The sequence below is a fragment of the Trifolium pratense genome, linkage group LG1, assembly GCF_020283565.1.
Source record: "Trifolium pratense cultivar HEN17-A07 linkage group LG1, ARS_RC_1.1, whole genome shotgun sequence".
Lineage (NCBI taxonomy): Eukaryota > Viridiplantae > Streptophyta > Magnoliopsida > Fabales > Fabaceae > Trifolium > Trifolium pratense.
The window spans coordinates 25,312,976-25,332,189 of record NC_060059.1 but is presented as its reverse complement, the minus strand read 5'-3'; the positions used below and the strand labels follow the sequence as shown (position 1 = coordinate 25,332,189).

Below are 19,214 nucleotides of genomic sequence, written 5' to 3'. Positions count from 1 at the left end.
TGAGATAGTCATATATATAGGAGATTACATGGGCCAATAATATGGGCCTAGACTAATGGACATCCACATCTATATTATTCATAACAATGGTTTAGTAATTATTATTTCATTTTTATTTTATACATATGGTGAAAGCGGGAAAATAAGGAAAAATATAACTTTTTTTTTAAGGAAAAAATATAACATATTATAAGCTAGCAAAATATAAAAAAATTCTTCTATATTAAAGATGGATAAAATCAACAAAGTGAAGAGTATATTATATTGAGAGAGAGAAAGATAAGGAAAAAAATTAATCTGCATTTTAGTGGTTGTTCGGTTGGCTTCAATTATGAAGATATATAATTTTAGAGATCTACACCCACCAAATACTTCGATGTGTTATCGATTACGAATTTGGATCGTGGGTTGAGAATGTTCATAGATGTAGGAATGGGGAGAAGGAAAAGAAATTGTACTACCAATACCTGCTTTATACAAAGCCTGTCTTCTGATTCATTAAACTTTTGACAAAGACGTATGCACATTAAAATCACGCAAGATCCAAATATTCCTTGGTATATTCCTGGTGTGTTCTTTTTTCTGAAGTATATTCTTGGTGTGTTCTATTTTTGAACTAACGTGTTTTTTTAAGCTTACAACATTTCATTAGAAACAATACTATTTCGGAGTACATGTGAAAGTATCAATAAACAGTTGAAAATTAATAAAAATTGTAGCTACTCTTAGAAGAGCACGTGTAGATTAATTGGTTTCTTTTTTGATGAACTCAACAACATTAGAGTTTCGACGGCAAAAGTTATGGTGCATAAGACATTTCTTTATGCATGGTGCATAAGCCAAAAAAAAATTAAATTAAATAGACGCGGATCCAGTGCGCGCGCATACCGCGGAACTCTTGTTACAGCCCGTTGATTTCCATTAGACGGTCACGATTCTGCAGCATCCTGATCTCATCAAGACTGTCTGATCAATTAGACGGCCTATATCAAGATAATTTATCAAGATATTGAAGACACATCTATAATCTCTATGGAGTAATAATTTTATCAAGATAATTTATCCACCACACTGCCCATTTTGAAATTTTAATCAAGCTCAAAGTCCTCGATTTCTAAATGCAACTCATTAATCCAAGTAGTCGTAGAGTTTCTCCAATATCTACATCAACCATAGATTGTAACCGTTACGTTTTAGCAAAAACAAAACTTCCTTGAACCTATCAATACCCAATTTATTGAGATTTATAGAGAATGTTGTATTGCGTCAAAAAAATAAAATAGAGAATGCTGTATTGACGATCAAATATATTTATATTTGCATACCTTGAGACATGACAAACTTGGTATATTCATGTTCCATCACATAGATCAATGCAACAAACATAACATTCTCTAAGTTTGTTAATTTGGCATTGTAAGTTTTTGCAAACGTTACACCTTGTTACACCTTGTAACTTCAACAAAAAAAATTATGATAATTTTATACAGCACATTGTGATATTAGGCATATCCAACGATTGTAAATGAACCAAAACAATTTCGCCCCAAATTTTATAAGATTAAAATCCCATAAACATTACTGAATCTTTCTATTAATCAATCTAAAAGCAGCTAAGTACAATCACCTTATCGGATTAGAATTGTCTCCTGCCAGAAATTTCACCGGAGGTAGTCCAGTATTAATCGTCACAAATATTATCTTTTCTGATTGATTTTGACTTCAAAAAGTAAACACAATATTTGTGGCCTTGCTATCAAATATCCTTACTAATTCACAATCAAAACAATGCCACAAGCATTAACACAAATAATAGCTTTTATATATAAATTGAGCATTACATTACATTACATAATAATCTCATCACAATACCCATTCAAATTCAAATAAACATAAAACACAATGCAAACAAATAAAAACTAAAACACCAAACCTAATTAAACATTTAAACTAATCAACACAAATAACCAAAAAGAGTTTAGATCAATACACAATATTTTCATGTAATGCTGAATAATAAACCAAAGTGTTTGAACTTTGAAGAGAGAATTGAGATTGATATCAACGCAGCAACATGTCATTTGATGCCGAATAATAATGCGGTATAAACCACGGTTTCAGAAGAGGATCAGGAATCATAGCCATTTCAACAGAAAAATCATTAGCATCTTCAGCAACATCGATAACCGAATTCAGAAACCGCAATCGTTCAGCCAATTCCATAGTCTGTGCTCTGATAACATTATTTGCAGCTTCCATCTCAACATAAGCTTCTTCCGTCGCTTTTATCCTCTTCGCCACATGATCGTTCTCGATTTGCAATCTACCAGATTCTTCAGTCAGATCTTCGATCTGTTTCTGCTTTCTCATTCTCGATCGTCGAGCAGATTCACGGTTAGATAACATTCTCTTTCTCTTCCTTTCGTCAATTTGTAGATCTCCGCCGTCCGATCCTGAACTCACAGGACGTTGTTGTTGACTCGACGCCATTGAATTGAAGGATTGGTCGCTTATCGTTTCGAATTTGAATAGTTTTGTTGATAAAATCGGTGAATGAAATAGGATTATACAGATCTAAGAAAATAATAGAAAAGGGAATAAGATTAGAGAGAGAGATCACGGAGATGAAAGGAAATTCATGAGAAGACGTAGAACCAGTAGAGGAACGCGACGGAGAAAGAGTGTTGGAGACGGATACGTCGCATAGGGTTCGCCAGCGTCATAGAAATTCCATAGAAGGTTTTTGCAAATCAAACAAAATCAAATTAGAAAACCCTAGATTGTTGAAATTTGGGGAAAATAGAGAGATTGAAGAACCGTTATGAAAAAAGAAACAGAGATTTGGTAAAAGTAATTAGGATTAAGAAGAAAATTGGTGTTTAGAGAGAGATAATAGGGTAGGTGAAGAAGTTTATCCGAAGAAGGTTTTGAAGGGATATGAAGGATAGGTTTTATAGAGAAAATTACAATTGGATTTGGTGGATATGGAAAACGTGCGACGGTGTAACTGTACTGCGATTTTATTTTAAGGGTCATGCTGAATAGTGTTTCTGGGGCACTAGTTAAGCATACTAAAAAAGGAAATAAATGATAAAGTTAATGATGAGAGAGAATAACTTTTCACATTATTAAAACATTAAATGCACAATTTACGAGATAAAACTTCTATATTTATATCCTTAACTAGTGCACGGGGCACTGTTTAGCATTTTCCTTATTTTAATTAAGAAAATCAAAAGGGTTTTGAAAGTTGAAAATCAATTTTCGAGGGCTTGATTTTTATACATACCGCGTCACAGCTGGCGGCAGAGTGATGGCCAATGAAAGACAGCTTTTTATCTATCTATCAAGAACTTTTTCTTTTATTAGTTTGTTTTTTACTAACTTTTTCTTTTATTAGCAAAAATTGATTTATTTTTTTTCTTAAATGCAGTTTTACTCCTCTTATTTTGAATAAATTGAAATTTTATATCTTTATTTTAAAATCTGGAATTTTACTCTTTATTTTATAATTTTTTGGTGGGGTTTGATTATGTGGAAAGGTAAGTCCATTACAGACATTTTGGTACTAGTTTGGTGAATTATTGATTCAAATCCAGTTCTTGGTGAAGTTTTGAAATTGAGGCTCAGAAGCAGATTTTATACAGAATTTTTTTTGGGGGGGCAAAATGCAAAAAGTTATAAAATAGAGAGGGTAAAATTCCGGATTTTAAAATAAGGGGTAAAATTTCGATTTATTCAAAATAAAGAGATAAAACTGCATTTAAGCTTTTTTTTTTTTTTTGAAAATGTTGGCTGTTAATTTAGGCATTATTTTTTTGAAAGATGTTAATTTAGGCGTTATTATTAATTAAGAAATCAAAAGAAAATTTTTTTTTTTTTTTTGACAGTCAAAAGAAAAATATTTATATAGTCAATGATTTTGTTTTGGTAAGTAATTGGTTAGCACCGTATATTTTAGTAAATAAAAAATATATTTGACTAAGATTTTTTTTTTTCATAAAATTGACTAAAATATATTTGATTCTTAGTCAAAAAAGTATTTGATTTATATTTCAAAGTCAAAACGTTATATGGAATTTTAATGAATATTGATGGAATATTTGTGCTTCTTCAAAAAAAATATTCTTGGAATATTTGTTAGTGTGGTATTTTTTGTCTTCCTTTGTTTTTTTTTTTGGGAGGGGCAAAATCCAAAAGGTTGTAAAATATGGAGGGTAAAATTTCGGATTTTAAAATAGGGGGTAAAATTTCGATTTATTCAAAATAAAGAGATAAAACTGCATTTAAGCCTATTTTTTTATTTTTTGAAAATGTTGGCTGATAATTTAGGCATTATTTTTTTTGAAAGATGTTAATTCAGGCGTTATTATTAATTAAGAAATCAAAAGAAAAATATTTATATACACAATGATTTTGTTTTGGTAAGTAATTGGTTAGCACCGTATTTTTTAGTAAATAAAAAATATATTTGACTAAGATTTTTTTTTTTGATAAAATTGACTAAAATATATTTGATTCTTAGTCAAAAAGTATTTGATTTATATTTCAAAGTCAAAACGTTTTATGGAATTTTAATCAATATTGATGGAATATTTGTGCTTCTTCAAAAAAAAAATCTTGGAATATTTGTTAGTGTGGTATTTTTTGTCTTCCTTTTGGTGTGTTTGTTTCGCGGATTAAAATTATAATCCTAGGATTATTATTCCTTGGAACATTATTGCTGAGAGTATTATTCCTATCAATGTGTTTGGTAAATAAATAAAGTTTCTTGGAACATTTTTAAAATAAATTCAATTAACATTTTAAAATATTAAAATAAAAAAATAAATGAGTTAAAAACAATGAGAGAGTGGGGAGTTATGGGTGGTTACATCTTATTCCCATGGGAATATAAGATTCCCACCATTTAACATGGGAATGAAAAGTGGGAAAGTCATGTGTAATTTATATTCCAAGGAATAAAAAATTCCTAGGCATAATTTTTTAAAACTTGAAACAAACATAGGAATTAAAGATTCCCAAAGTCACATTCCTGGGAATAAATTTATAATCCATGAAACAAACACTCTGTTTTTTTTTTTTTTGTCTTCCTTTGTTTTATTTGACCAAAGTAAATTTTAATTTATTTAATTAATCAACTAAATGTTCGGTACATAAAAATAATCTTAAATCTGTAAAAATTAGTTCAATAATTGAACGTCCTAGTAAGAGTATGAGGAATTAATTTTAGTTGTCTTCAATTTTTAAATCATCTATTCTCAAAGGTAATTAATTTTTTAATAAATAAATTAATAAAGTCAGACTAATAATTATTTTACTCATTGTACCAAAAAATATATATTACTCATCGTTTGTGAATAACTTAACTACATGTTTGGTCCCTTACGTTTGGTCTTAAGCGTTTAAAAAATATCAATTTGGTCTCTTACGTTTTCACCATTTGCATTAGCTAGTCTTTTCCGTCAGTGTTGTCACGTGTGGCATACGGTTTGCATAGGTGGACAGACACTTTGACACGTGTATAGTTGGATGTTAGTGACAAAACTAACGGAAATGACTAACTAATTCAAATGGTGGAAACATAAGGGACCAAATTAATATTTTTTAAACATAATGAACCAAATTGAAACTTGAAATAAACATAAGAGATCAAATGTATAGTTAAGTCATTGTGAATTGTGATCATCAAAACATTTCAATAGATGTTACATTTCTGATATCGAACTCATATCATCTTTTTGTATTTTTTATGTGCATTGTCAAGCTTTCTTTTCTTTTATCTTTCAAAATCAATAAAAAAATTGGTTTGATCAAAGTTTTTGTCATCTCAACAACAAAATTCTTCTTATCATGATTCAAATAACCATCATCAACAATATGACCTCCTAACTTGTCTCATTCTAACGATCGTGTTGTTCGCACACATCAATAAGTTTTCATTCTTCATTACTTGAGATAAAAAAATGATCATACAACTCAAATGGACATTCACATTTTTGGGATTCTGTGTTTTCTCGTTTCAACTTATTCGTGGTTCATTTGTAGACACCACCCTCTTCCACACCCCACCACAAAAAAAAAAACTTCTATCATAACCATTACCAGAGTTTACTATATCTACTGAAAAGCTTATTTTTTTTCTTCACAACGAGCTCTGTCAATCAAATCATCTCAAACACTATGTCTTATATGTGCAAAAGTTCTTTGCATGGACAACTTTGTGCACCATTGACTTAACAATGTTTGATTTGGACTCATGACGAAGTTCAACTATAACTAAAAATATATAATAACGTGTTCACGTATGTAAGCACAAATTTAATACAAAAGGTGAACTGTTATAATACATTGTTTTTCCCTAGAATGAATCTCTTTTTCTTTTGTTTCTCTCCTAAGTGCATCCTTTTATAATCCATCATTTATTGACCTAATGGACCTTCATGAGATTTGGATGTCAAACCCAATATGCTATGTTCTGAAGCACGCGTAGCTCATGTCATTCGCCTGTGTAGATCACGTGAAGTTGATGCACGCATAACTTATCTCAATATGTTTCATCCGTTCAGAATGCACGACAGGCCAAGACGAGGTCTCAATGACTTGCATAGTTGAACTAAGAATCGAGTTCAACGTGACTTGGATGGCCACAATGAGTTTATTGTGTTGAGGGTGAAACTCAAGGTCGGGTTGAGATGGGCTGGAGAAGGAGCTCATTGTAACCTATGTGGTTGAAGTGTAACAAAGTACATATGATATATCTCTCATACCAGTCCATAACATAAATCACATCAAATAGACAAACAAATAGTTCAAACATAAAATAAAAAATAAAAATTATAGGCTTTCACAAGTTACAAACTGATAGATATAAAATAACTTGATTAACGAAAGAAAGTTTCTCATATGACGCTTTGAGAATTCGAATATGAATTTTTTTTTAGAAATATACATTAATTTTGTTTGAACAAAAACAATAAAAAAATAACATACGAATGAATGGAATGAGTGTAAAGAAACAGGAGGAGATTGTCTCCCGTCACTTTTTTATAAAGTGAAATCTGAACCCTTAATTTTCTATGTCAATTGTACTTCCAATTTTTTAATAATAAAATAAAGGGTAGATACAGCAACTGGACTTCCTCCAGTGAAATCTTCACTGGAGATGATCCATTCCCGTAAAGAAACACAATTTTTTTTATATTTGGAAATGATTTTTGGAGATGAGTGTTGAAGACATGTTTTAAGAATATAATTGCTACCTACTAAAACATACTTCTGATACATGCGCAAACGACAATTATCTTTTTTTTTTTTTTTTTTTTTTTTGTATTCAAACGACAATTATCTTTGGTAGGTCTAAATAAGGAAAAATACTTATATGGTCACCAACATTTAGACAAATTATTTGGTAACATTCACATAAAAATATATATATAATTATTTCAAAATTACACATTATTTAATTATTTTCTCTTTATATTTTTTTTATCAAACATGTGTAAGAGCATTTCTAAATCTAATAGTATTGGTATGCGTGCAGTGGTCAATTAGTGCTTATATTTTGGGCGGATGGAGTATAAATGTATCATTAAAGCCACATCACCTTGAAACAACTTACTCATTGAGTCCCACAACTTTACCTCCAAAAGACATGAAATATTATTAGGGTTCTGCTAACATGTGCCCTAAGGGCACATTTTAAGGTGCATTTAATTAACCAATATCTTATTTAATTTACTTTAAAAATCGCAACAATCAACTTTATTAATTAAAAGATATTGTTCACTATATTTATTATCAATTTAAAAAAACTGCATAGGCAAAATATGATACTTGCCAAATACTTGATCTATGATCACGCGATTGGTCAAATTTTTTTTGCTACAAAGCTTTTTTTTTCAAACTTTTTTTTAAGATGAAAAAAAAAATTAAATTATAGTAAGTATTATAAAATTCTAAAACATATTAACAATTCAAAAGCTAAAATAGTACTAACAATCGTTACCATTACAACATAATACTATAATACTCAGTCTTGTTCACCGAAAAAAACAAAAATTACAAGTTGGCATAAATCAAGTATATATTGCCAAGCGTACTATAAGTCTGATTGTTAACAAACCAAAAAAAAATTGGATGCATATAATTATGGTCGTATTATTACCAATCGCGTGATCATAAATCAAATTTGGCAGCATATCATATTTTGTCTTTCCAATTCTCTTAAATAGATAATAAATATAGTGGATTATATCTTTTAATTAATAAAGTTAATTATTACTATTTTTGAACTAAATTAAATGAGATATTAGTTAATTAAATGCACCTTAAAATATCTCCTTGGGACACATGTTAGCATTTGCCATATTTTATTATTTTAATTGCCTTAAAAGAAAATAACAGCGTAGTAAATGAAAGTACAAACAAATTAACGTTGCTTCATGAAATATCAGGAAACAGACCGGCACACTCGATTGGTGGAACTTGTAACTCCACACTTTATAACTCCACACTGATGGATGCAACCAAATTCCAATCCGGTGGAGTTGCTTAGTAACTAAATAAGGTGATCAAATGTTAAACAATGGCAAGTATTCCTCCGTAGACAAATATGAACTTTAAACCTTATCACACATAAGTTTATAGTACATCCGTCATTAATTATAAGACCATGTTTTAAAAAAAATGTATTATTCATTTACCTTATTTTGACCGTATTTTTTTTTAATAATATATAAATATACATATAAACATATGAGATCTTGTTCGATTTGTTTTGAAGAGTATTTTCAAAATATTAAATTTTTATAATTTTTACTAATAGACAATTAAAGATATTAGTGATCAAAATAGTACATTGGTGTACGTGAAGTGGTCAAACATGGTCTTATAATTAGGGACAGAGGTAGTATATACTGGTGGATATTATTAAGGGTATTTTTGAAAATTTGGGTGGCATTGAGCAACGAGTTGGAGGGGGGACTAAGAGCAATTTCCAAATAGCAACCATTTTTTCAAGATCCATTCTATCATGGGCCAAATTGCAAAACGAGCCCATTTTCACATCACCAATCAGCCATTGTAACCAAAAAAAAAAAAAACCATCGTCTTCCCCAAATCTCAAAAACTAGTTTAGTTTCATTTCAATTTCAATTCATCATTTCACAGATCGTAGCTTGGTTTATCAGAAGAGAAAGGGTTTGAAAAATGGGAGCAGATGAAGTACAACTCGACGACAAAGCAAAGAGAATGAGAGATCTGCTTTCCAGTTTCTACTCTCCAGACCCTTCCATTTCTTCCACCGGAATCACTTCTGCCAAATTCGCCTCTCTCGATGACATTAACTCTTCCCAATTCGATCCCGATCAATACATGAATATCTTGGTAATTTATTCATCACTGTAATTCACTAATTTGATTGAATCTTCATTGAATTGAATTAATTAATTCAGTAATTAATTAATTGATTAATTTGATTATCAAGGTACATAAGTCCAATATGGAAGGTTTACTTCAACGACATGTTGAAATGGCAGCTGAAATTAAGAATCTTGATACTGATTTGCAAATGCTTGTGTATGAGAATTATAACAAGTTCATTAGTGCTACAGATACTATAAAGAGGTATTTAGATCACAGCAAGTTCATCGGCGTGAAGGATACTAGTGTTCGTATTGTTCTCGATGCACATTTTGTTTAGTGTTTAATATTTTGCTTTTTGTTGAACAGGATGAAAAGTAATATTTCAGGGATGGAGATTAATATGGAACAGCTTCTTGACAAGGTAACGGTGGCATTTGTTTTATCGAGTTCATTTTTTTTTTTTGTTATGTGTAATTAGAAGAGGAAGATAAGGGGTTTGAATTTGATAGGAATCCACATTTTTCGAAAAAATGTAGATAATGTCTGTGCAGTCGAGGAGTGACAATGTGAACACTTCTCTATTTGATAAAAGGGAGCATATTGAGAAACTTCATAGGACTTGTAATCTTCTTCGGAAAGTTCAGGTATTAAACCAATTGTCTATATCATTGGTCACTGTATGTTTATGTTTCCGCATATCAAATGTGATGCAAGTTCATTTTTTGCTGAATGGAGCTAACAATGAAAGCATTACTTGTTTCCGTGTGGGTCCCCTGTTTCATATTTCGTCTATATGATTGATATTTAGTGTATGTTTCATATTTAGTGTATGGAGCTAACAATGAAAGCATTACTTGCTGTATGTTTCATATTTAGTGTATTTGTGATATGACTGACACACTTTCCACCCTGTCGAAGAGTAGTTTATATATGATCTTCCTGATAGACTTGGCAAGTGCATAAAGTCAGAGGCGTATGCAGATGCAGTCAGGTTTTACATTGGAGCAATGCCAATTTTTAAGGTTGTTTTTTCCCTATATGGTTTCTATTTCAATCCTTTGATTGCTTTTGCACACAACATATTAATCTTGGTCTCAGATGAAGTATATTGATTATATCCCCTCTTTATCAGGCATATGGAGATTCATCATTCCAGGACTGTAAGAAAGCATCTGAAGAGGCAATAACTAATGTAATAAAAAACTTGCAGGTATAATTTTATCATCTTATCGGGTTCTTTAAACACGGGCTTATCAGCCAAATTTCAAGCCAGGGGAAATATGGATTAATTAGTTTGTAAGTTAATATTTTGCTGTATTCTATCTATCTCGTATGTAGAATAGCCATATCAGCTCATAGCATGGTATGACACCCTTGGTTGAAAGCCATATGTTGTCTTATTTAGTTATTGAATCCATAGTAAAATTGGATAGGATTAACTTATCATCTAATCCAGTTTTCCCAACATGGACAAAACTTATAAACAACTATGAAATACTGACTGACAAGGACACTGAAACACTAGTCCAAAGTATAGGGATCATTTTATGACTTTACGTTTCAATGAATAATTAATAAAGGTTGTGTTTCATATATTTCAATTTATCAGCATAAATTGATTTTATTTTATAATATTTCTTTAATGATAGAAGTGTCCAACCAAGAGTAGACGACTAGACGTCGGCTCATTCCCTTGGTCCGTCTCCAAGCGTGTTTGAGCTAAAAGAAGTTAGGTTTTTAATTGGGCATTGTTAAGGGGTGTATGACACGTGCTCGATGCATGTTCAAGGGGGATGAGATTGAGTGACTTTGTGGAGGGAAAGTCACCATGACTTTCTATCTATCTCCTATATTACTCTCTCTCTCTCTCTCTCTCATCTTACTTAGCATGTCTCTTTCATCTTTGTCTCTCATAAAACACCCTAAATTACACTAAAGTCACCATGACTTTCCCTCCACAAAGCCACCCAATCCCATCCATGTTCAAGAGGTGTCTGAGACATGTTTGACACACCCACACAACAGTTTGGAGAGGTGACCGTGCTTTATTGGATGACAGTCAACTTAAAATCAATATTATGCTGAAATTGAATAATGAGTTTATTATTGTTATTGTGATTTGACTTATTTTTTCTCTCTAACCAGGGAAAGCTATTCTCAGATTCTGAATTAATACAAGTGAGAGCGGAGTCTGCAGTGCTCCTTAAGCAGTTGGATTTTCCGGTTTGTGCTTTTTTTCTTCTTAACATATGGAATGTCATTTTGTGGTACCTAGTAATTGTTTTCTGAATGTTTACTTTTAATTTTAAAGAGCTGGCCTTGTGCTGTGAAAGACTTCTTTTTATTGCTCTGTATGGTGTGTTTTGGGTCCTTTGTGCGCCCTCCTTTTAATAGATAGAATGAACACTATTTTTTAGGTGTTAATGATTGAGTTTATATGATAGTAAGTTTTCCATTTGTTGGCAGGTGAACAATTTGAAGGCAAAGTTACTTGAGAAATTAGAACAATCCATTACAGACATTCGGCTGAGCCCTGAGGAAATAAACAATGGTTCAGGAGACCTTTCTCCTTCAGCATCTGCTCACAAGGTAACGTAGCGAAGCAGTATGTTTTTGTTTATTGTCCTCTTCCCTTGCCCTTTTAATTCTAGTTTTACTATCCTATCTTGGTTACAGCATAAAATTATGCATCTGAATACACCATTTCAATCAAGATGGTGATGATTCTGTGAAGTAATATATGGCTCTATTCTAAACAATTTTGAATGCTTATCCTAGGGGGGGGCATCCTTACAGAAGATAGATTATTCCACTCTATGACAAAATGATTTGTAGCTCTTAAACTTTTGAGGTTCATATCATGGAATTGAATATTTCCAACTTGGTTAATAACGGGAAATAGAAAAGGTTTAAGATAGTATCATTTAGTATGATAGTTGTGTTATTGTGTCTAATTATCTGCAACGAAATGGATGAATGGAATATTTATACTCATAGTAGGATGACTATTTTGATTCTATTCAAAGTTCTTTTCTTTTTACACTTAGTTTAGTTCACTTTCACTAGTACATATGTTTTATTTGATATCTGATGTTACGAGACTGATGCATTAAAATTGTTTCGCTTCCATTTCCTATTACAGGCAGCAACTCATGAATTTATGGAGGCAGTTCGTGCTCTTCTAGTAATATTTCCGGATTCAGAAAAGCAGTTGGTCAAACTTTCTCAAGATTTGGTTACTAAGTTAGTATTTTTTATCTACCATAGGAAGCCATTTTATATACTGCCGGTAATTTTTTTATCTACTATGCTCACTTTTTCAATGTTGCTAGGAGTTTTGCAATTGCGGAGGAGTATGTGAAGACACGGATTCAGCCAGCAGATTTACTGGGTGTTCTTGGTAAGGAATACAACTTTGCTACTTTCCCAATTTTTGGACATATGCTTGTTTGCTTTTTAGTTTTACTTTTAGTTCCACATTAAGTAGATGTGGACATGTGGTAAAATGATCTTTGAATCCTATGTCCGGCTATTATATGATATGTAAGTTTTGTTTATATGGAAATTTTTAGTCCAATTTAACATTGGTAGATGAGTTTTTTAAGAAAAGCCTAGGACTTTTTTTGTAATTTTATTTTTGTTTTGATATCAAGCAATCTAAATCTGTTTCTTATAGGCCTGAATGTGTTGAAAGTGGCCTATACTTTCCATGAATGTGCCGCCCTGTTCCCCTGGATTATATCCATCCATATAGTTTTGTTCTGAATGTCTTTATTGCAACGTGGTGTTTGTTTGATTATGTGTCTTCGATGATTTATTAGGACCACACAAAAATATCATCATTATCCCCATTTGTCGCCGTTATATGTGCATCCTATATATTTTGTGCCATATCCTAAACTGAGAGTTTTCTTTAAATATTTAATGCATCGAAATAATTACTGAACCACTAATAAACATGTTTCTTGAAATATTTCAACATTTTAATGAGTACATTTTCCTTTAAACATCTTGGCAACAATTTATCAAACTATCATTTTTCAGTGGCAAAATACAAATTTATCATCTGAAAATGTGATGGCTAAGACAAAAGATAATCTCACTTGCCCTGTCTAATAAAATTGAAATATTTTAACTTCTTTTAGTTATTTTTTTAATAGATTTATCCATGTGTAAGTTTTCAATATGTTTGTTGTCCAAGCCATTTTTTCCTTGAACTTATTACCCTTGATGTATATTATTTCGTTGTTAATTCAAATTTCCTTCTTTGTGCCTTGACTATGATAATGATATCTTTAAATTATATTTACAGGGGTTGTCTGGAATGATGTACTTCTTATAGATGAAGTCTTACCAGAAGCAGCTCTCTCTAACCATTCTCTTCAGGTTATCCGTTGATGTCATAGGCTCAAATTTGGTTCTGACCTAAGTTTTAGTTTTTCAATTCCTCCTATTTTTCTGAGTAATAAATTTATGAACCCTGAATACTTGTAGGCTGCAAATGTTGTTGTCAAGTTGTATGTTAGAAGTGCATTTTCTCATCTTCTGCAAGACATCTCTGGTTTGTTCTATGACTCTCATATTAAGAAAGCTGCCTATCTTTACTTTTAGCTTTAGGTTTGAAATATTTACTGTACTACACCATAGGAGCATCACAAAATGTTGAAACTGGAAAACTGAATTTGTTGTTTTAAACCAAGTTGAAAGCTTGTTCTTTAAAATGACCAAAATCACAAAAAGTTATTAATTATGTTGTCACTAGTTCTTGTTTGATGTTTCACTAATAATCACGTGTTGCTCGTGGAAAAATCTAAGAGAAAGTTGTATTTATAACTATGCTGAGTTAGCTTCTGTTTGATAGATTCCTTCTTACAAGTCCTGAAAAAGGACGGAGCAGCGCAATACTCTCTTGAAGCTGTTCTTGGAGCTAGTACAAAAGCAGTTCTTCAAGGAGGCATGAACGTCTTGCTGGTTAGCACTTTGTATGCTCAGACTAGTCTAATTGATTTATATGTAATAATGTATGCACATGCATACCTGCATGCATTTATGCTGTTGTTTAAATTTTCTGTTATTTCGGTTTTATTGTGTTTCATTTACATTTTATCTCTCCCTTCAGGACTTCCGCAAAATTTTAGATGATGATTCTGAGATCTTAGTTAGACTAAGAGAGTTATTTGTTGATTTGGTTCAAGAAGGATTTCAAGACTTTTTTAGGCAACTTGAAGATCAGTTCCTCCTATTTTCAGGAAGAAATAGTTCTTCAGCTATTCAAGTACATGGGTTGGCAGAGGGACCTATTGTTGAAAAAGCTTTTCCTGGCCTTGTCCTAGTGCTAGCACAATTGTCTGCTTTTATTGAACAAACTGTCATCCCAAAAATCACTGAGGCAAGGATCCACTTCTAATTGGATTTGATTTTTGAAAATGGATCAATTTGTGTGGTTATTTTTCCTTCCATATCCTTGTGATATTCCTTATAAGTTTCCTTGTAATCTTCAGGAAATAGCTGCTTCCTTTTCTGGTGGTAGTGTTAAAGGCTATGAATCTAGACCTGCATTTGTTCCTGGAGAAATTTGTAGAAAATTCCGGTCAGCTGGTGAAAAATTCCTGCACCTGGTATGCTTTCAAGTTCATATTTTCTATTCAATGGAATTGCAATTTGTGTGGTAACTCTCTGTATATAGTCCTAGACTGAAAAATTCTCTTTGTTAGTAACCGAAGTTCAGAATCACTAGAAATGGAAATAAAGGTTAAACTTCATTATTAAATGGGCAGTAAAAGGTTTAATTTTCTATATTCAATGCAAGAATTTAGCTGAAATGTTCACCAGTGTGGTTTCTTTTAAGGTACTTGTCTGGTTTGATTTCCAAAGGAACTAGCAAGCTTCACTTGTTTTTTGTTTTGTAGTGCTCCTCCTTGAATGCTTTGGTTTTGGATGATGTTTAGTCTCATTCTACGGTTAAGCATCATTTAAATATACTGTTTGATTCTTTTCAGTATATAAATATGAGAACCCAGAGGATTTCACTTATCCTGAAGAAGAGGTTTACAACACCTAATTGGGTTAAGGTCAGCCTGTTATATGCTCTTCTTTAAAAAAAAGAAAGATTGGTGATCACCTTTGAAAGAGAAATCTAAAGATTATTATTTACTTTATACAGCATAAGGAGCCAAGAGAAGTGCACATGTTTGTTGATTTTTTTCTTCAAGAGGTTGGTAATTCTGTGTTTTCATATCAACCACTCTGTTTTTTCTCCGTCATTAACTATCAGTCTCGCTAATGTTATATTCGAAATATAAAGCATGGACATGAAGTCTTGAATATCTTCCCTCGAGAGAAAAATGCATAATACCAATATGAAAATTTTCTGTAAAATGCGGAAAATTTCAAGATTTCTTATTTTCTGTTCCAGCTTGAAGTTATAGGTAACGAAGTGAAGCAGATTTTACCTCAAGGTATACGTAAGCACCGCAGGACGGATAGTAATGGAAGTAGTGTTTCATCAAGGAGCAACCCCTTGCGGGAGGAGAAATTGGGTAGGTCAAATACTCAAAGGGCAAGGAGCCAGCTTCTGGAAACACATCTAGCAAAACTGTTTAAGCAAAAAGTTGAAATTTTCACAAAAATAGAATATACACAGGTATTGAGTGGTTATCATGTTGGTGATTAAATACAAACATTGGTGATTTAAATATAAACAATTGGTCACAAGCCATAACATAATTTTTGTTGACAAACTGCAGGAGTCTGTTCTTACTACTATAGTGAAATTCTGCTTGAAAAGTGTTCAAGAATTTGTCCGTCTCCAAACTTTTAACAGGAGTGGATTCCAACAAATTCAACTGGATGTCCAATTCCTAAGGAACCCTTTAAGGGAAATAGTTGAAGATGAAGCTGCAGTCGACTTCTTGTTGGACGAGGTTGGGAGAAATTAGTGTTTACTTGATTTTTCATATTGGTGCTATACTTTTTTCTTTCTCATGAGAATATTGCCTTTAGTTTTACTGATTTTTTGTTGCAAACTCATCCCTAGGACCTAGCTTCTCCTTTGTATTCTCTATGCATCTCCTATGCCTATTTGATTTTTATATTCTTTGGGCACAGGTGATTGTTGCGACTGCAGAGCGGTGTCTTGATCCAATTCCATTGGAGCCTCCCATACTGGACAAACTTGTACAAGTAAAGTTGGCTAAAACCAAGGAACAAAACACAACAATCTCTTCATAACCATTTTTTCCGACCGAAGACTATGATCATGTCGACCTTTCCTCCCTGCTGATATACATATATACACGTTCAATGTTGAGAATATAAACAAGTTCTAAGAGAAGGATGCATTTGTTGTATTTGTCATCTCTTGTAGAATTAGCGATGATTTGGATTGTTAACTTGGATTTCTTTTCTGTTCGATTTGTAAATCTCTTGTAACTTGTAACATATTTCACTTTTTAAAATAATAATTTCTTTAAATAGAATGTTTACATCCTTCCAGAGACACTCGTTAGCAAGACCCTATTTTATAATATTAGAAACATGAATACCAAAAATCATTAAAAAAATATGAAAATGCACATGAATTTGAAGTAAAAGTATAGACTAAAAGTTGCTAGAATTTTTTATAGAGACTACAAATAAAATTCAAGATATTTATAAGTAATAAAAAAAATATAGAGACTAAAAATAATGATGGATTTTATCATTTTTTTTCAAGAGAAATGCTAACTTGGGCACAACTCCAAATCAATTTTATTTAGGCACACACACATCATTAAAAAAAAAATTAAAGATAAATAAATTAATCACATCATCTTATATTAATCAATTCTTTTATCTTTTAATTTTTTTAAGTTATGTATTTGTGCCTAAGAAAAGTTAATTTAGACTTGTGCCTATGTAAGAATAACTCTTTTTTCAATACCGGAAGTGTTTTGACCAAGCTGCATTGGAGTGTTTGATAAATGAGTTGGAGTTTGAAATTGTTCTCCAGTTTTTAATGTTGTGATGTGGGAAAAATTACCTTTTTAATTGCATTTTCTGGTGAACCAAACTATATACCATCAGTTTTGTTTGTTTCGATTTTACTTCTAAAAAATGATAAAAAATCAAACCAAATCGATGTGATTTAGTTTTTTTGAACATTTTTGACTGAAAACCAATGTATATTTTAAACTTTGACTCTAAATAATGTTTTATTTGACTAAAAATGAAATAAAGTAGTACTAATATATTTTTTAAAGGGTAAATGATCATTTATCCCCTGAAAAATAAGCGAATTTTCGTTTACCCCTGTTCAGATTTTTTTCCTGTTTATCCTTTGCAAAAAATAGATTCCCTCATTTACCCCTAGATGTACAACAGGACATCTGATTGTGCAAATCTGTTGACGTGACTTGTTCACGTGGGAAAAATTTATTTATATTTAATTTTAAAATTCCACGTCATCTTTTAAAAACAACGTTTTTTGAAAAAATAATTAAACCTTTTTTTTTTAATTAAAAATTCATAAAATTGATAATTTTGTTTCTTAAAAATTCATAAAATTTGATAAAATTGATAATTTTTGCTTCTTAAAAATTCATAATAAGCTTGCCGCATAATTTTGCTTCTTAAAAATTCATAATAAGCTTGCTGCATAATTTTGCTTATTGTGCAGACCCAAAACTATTGCATAATTTGCTGCATAACATAGTTCAAATTTTGCTGCATAATGTTTTATTATTATTTTTTTATAAATTTTTAGAATAACAAATAAAGTTTTGGTTATTAAAAGTTTTGGTTGTATAAAAAAAAATTGTTTCAAAAAAATAAAGATTTATAAATGTTTAAGATTTAAAAAAAATAATAAAGATTTCATTAAAATTTATAAATGTTTAATAAACTTTCGGGAGTTAAGTTTGTAGAATAAAAAAAAATCAAGTTTTGTTTTTAAAATAATTTTTCAAGATTTTTTTAATAGATTATGTGGAATTTTAAAATTAAATATAAATAACGTGTACAAGTCTCATCGGCAGATTTGCACAGTCAGATATCCCGTTGTAACCTAGGGGGTAAATGAGGGAATCTATTTTTCGCAGGGGGTAAACAGAAAAAAATATGAGCAGAGGTAAACGAAAATTCGCTTATTTTGCAAGGAGTAAATGATCATTTACCATTTTTTAAATAACATATTATAAAACTTTGACTCTAAATAATTTCATCATTTTAATTAATACTCCTACCATTTTTCACATATTACTTTGACTCTAATTTTAAAATTCATAAGCACGAAATCCATTTATCATTATCAATGTATTTCCTCTTGTTATTATAAATCAAAATATTAGTTACAATAAAATAGGCATAAGAAAATAAAATATACATTATGCATTTATCAGGTTATAAGTAACTTAACCTCGGTAAATGAAAATGTAACTTAATTGTAAAAGGAAGTTATACTTAATTTTTTTTATTTTTTATAATGAGCTGAGGTTTAAATCCAGACATATAACATATTATCCAAACCCTTCACCATTAGACTAAATGTAGTAGTTTAATTTTAATAATTTTAATGGTAACAGTAAATTCTTAGAAACGTTTATAGTTCTTTATGAAAGTATATTTGATGCGTAAAATTAAGTACTAAACAAAACAAAATAACACAAGACAATATTTAAAGCATTGAATTGCTCTGTGTCTTGTACTTAAAGACAAAAACTTGTCATGAAATTTTGGAAAAGGATTTTTTTTTTCAGGTCTCTTACACCCTAATTTATCCTTTTAAGTTACAATGGAACAATGAGGATTCAAATGCATAATTTTAGTACCAATCCTGCACTACTATTAGAACAAACCTACTTACTTCAACA

General features: G+C 31.0%; 2 protein-coding genes across 2 annotated transcripts; one reads left to right on the top strand and one right to left on the bottom strand.

Annotated features, from left to right (window-relative positions):
• Positions 1 to 1,800: 1,800 nt before the first annotated feature.
• Positions 1,801 to 3,246, bottom strand: LOC123906942 (bZIP transcription factor 53-like). The gene has a single exon (XM_045956979.1). The coding sequence runs from the start codon at positions 2,488 to 2,490 to the stop codon at positions 2,062 to 2,064; it is 429 nt and encodes a 142-aa protein (XP_045812935.1). The 5' UTR covers positions 2,491 to 3,246; the 3' UTR covers positions 1,801 to 2,061.
• A 5,865-nt stretch (positions 3,247 to 9,111) lies between these two features.
• On the top strand, positions 9,112 to 16,864 carry LOC123906932 (vacuolar protein sorting-associated protein 51 homolog). The gene is made up of 20 exons (XM_045956970.1): positions 9,112 to 9,387; positions 9,488 to 9,627; positions 9,733 to 9,787; positions 9,903 to 10,010; positions 10,290 to 10,388; positions 10,499 to 10,576; positions 11,512 to 11,589; positions 11,833 to 11,955; positions 12,509 to 12,609; positions 12,699 to 12,766; positions 13,679 to 13,752; positions 13,861 to 13,927; positions 14,228 to 14,337; positions 14,486 to 14,755; positions 14,868 to 14,984; positions 15,366 to 15,437; positions 15,530 to 15,580; positions 15,782 to 16,009; positions 16,113 to 16,289; positions 16,474 to 16,864. Exons 1-20 carry the CDS (start codon positions 9,211 to 9,213, stop codon positions 16,594 to 16,596), a joined length of 2,316 nt encoding a protein of 771 aa, XP_045812926.1. The 5' UTR covers positions 9,112 to 9,210; the 3' UTR covers positions 16,597 to 16,864.
• The last annotated feature ends 2,350 nt before the right edge of the window (positions 16,865 to 19,214 follow it).

Coding starts and splice junctions, on each gene's coding strand:
- LOC123906942 (XM_045956979.1), bottom strand. CDS start 2,490: ATGGCGTCGAGTCAACAACAACGTCCTGTGAGTTCAGGATCGGACGGC.
- LOC123906932 (XM_045956970.1), top strand. CDS start 9,211: ATGGGAGCAGATGAAGTACAACTCGACGACAAAGCAAAGAGAATGAGA. Junction 11,590..11,832: donor TTAAGCAGTTGGATTTTCCG/GTTTGTGCTTTT, acceptor ATTTGTTGGCAG/GTGAACAATTTGAAGGCAAA. Junction 15,581..15,781: donor TTGATTTTTTTCTTCAAGAG/GTTGGTAATTCT, acceptor TTTCTGTTCCAG/CTTGAAGTTATAGGTAACGA.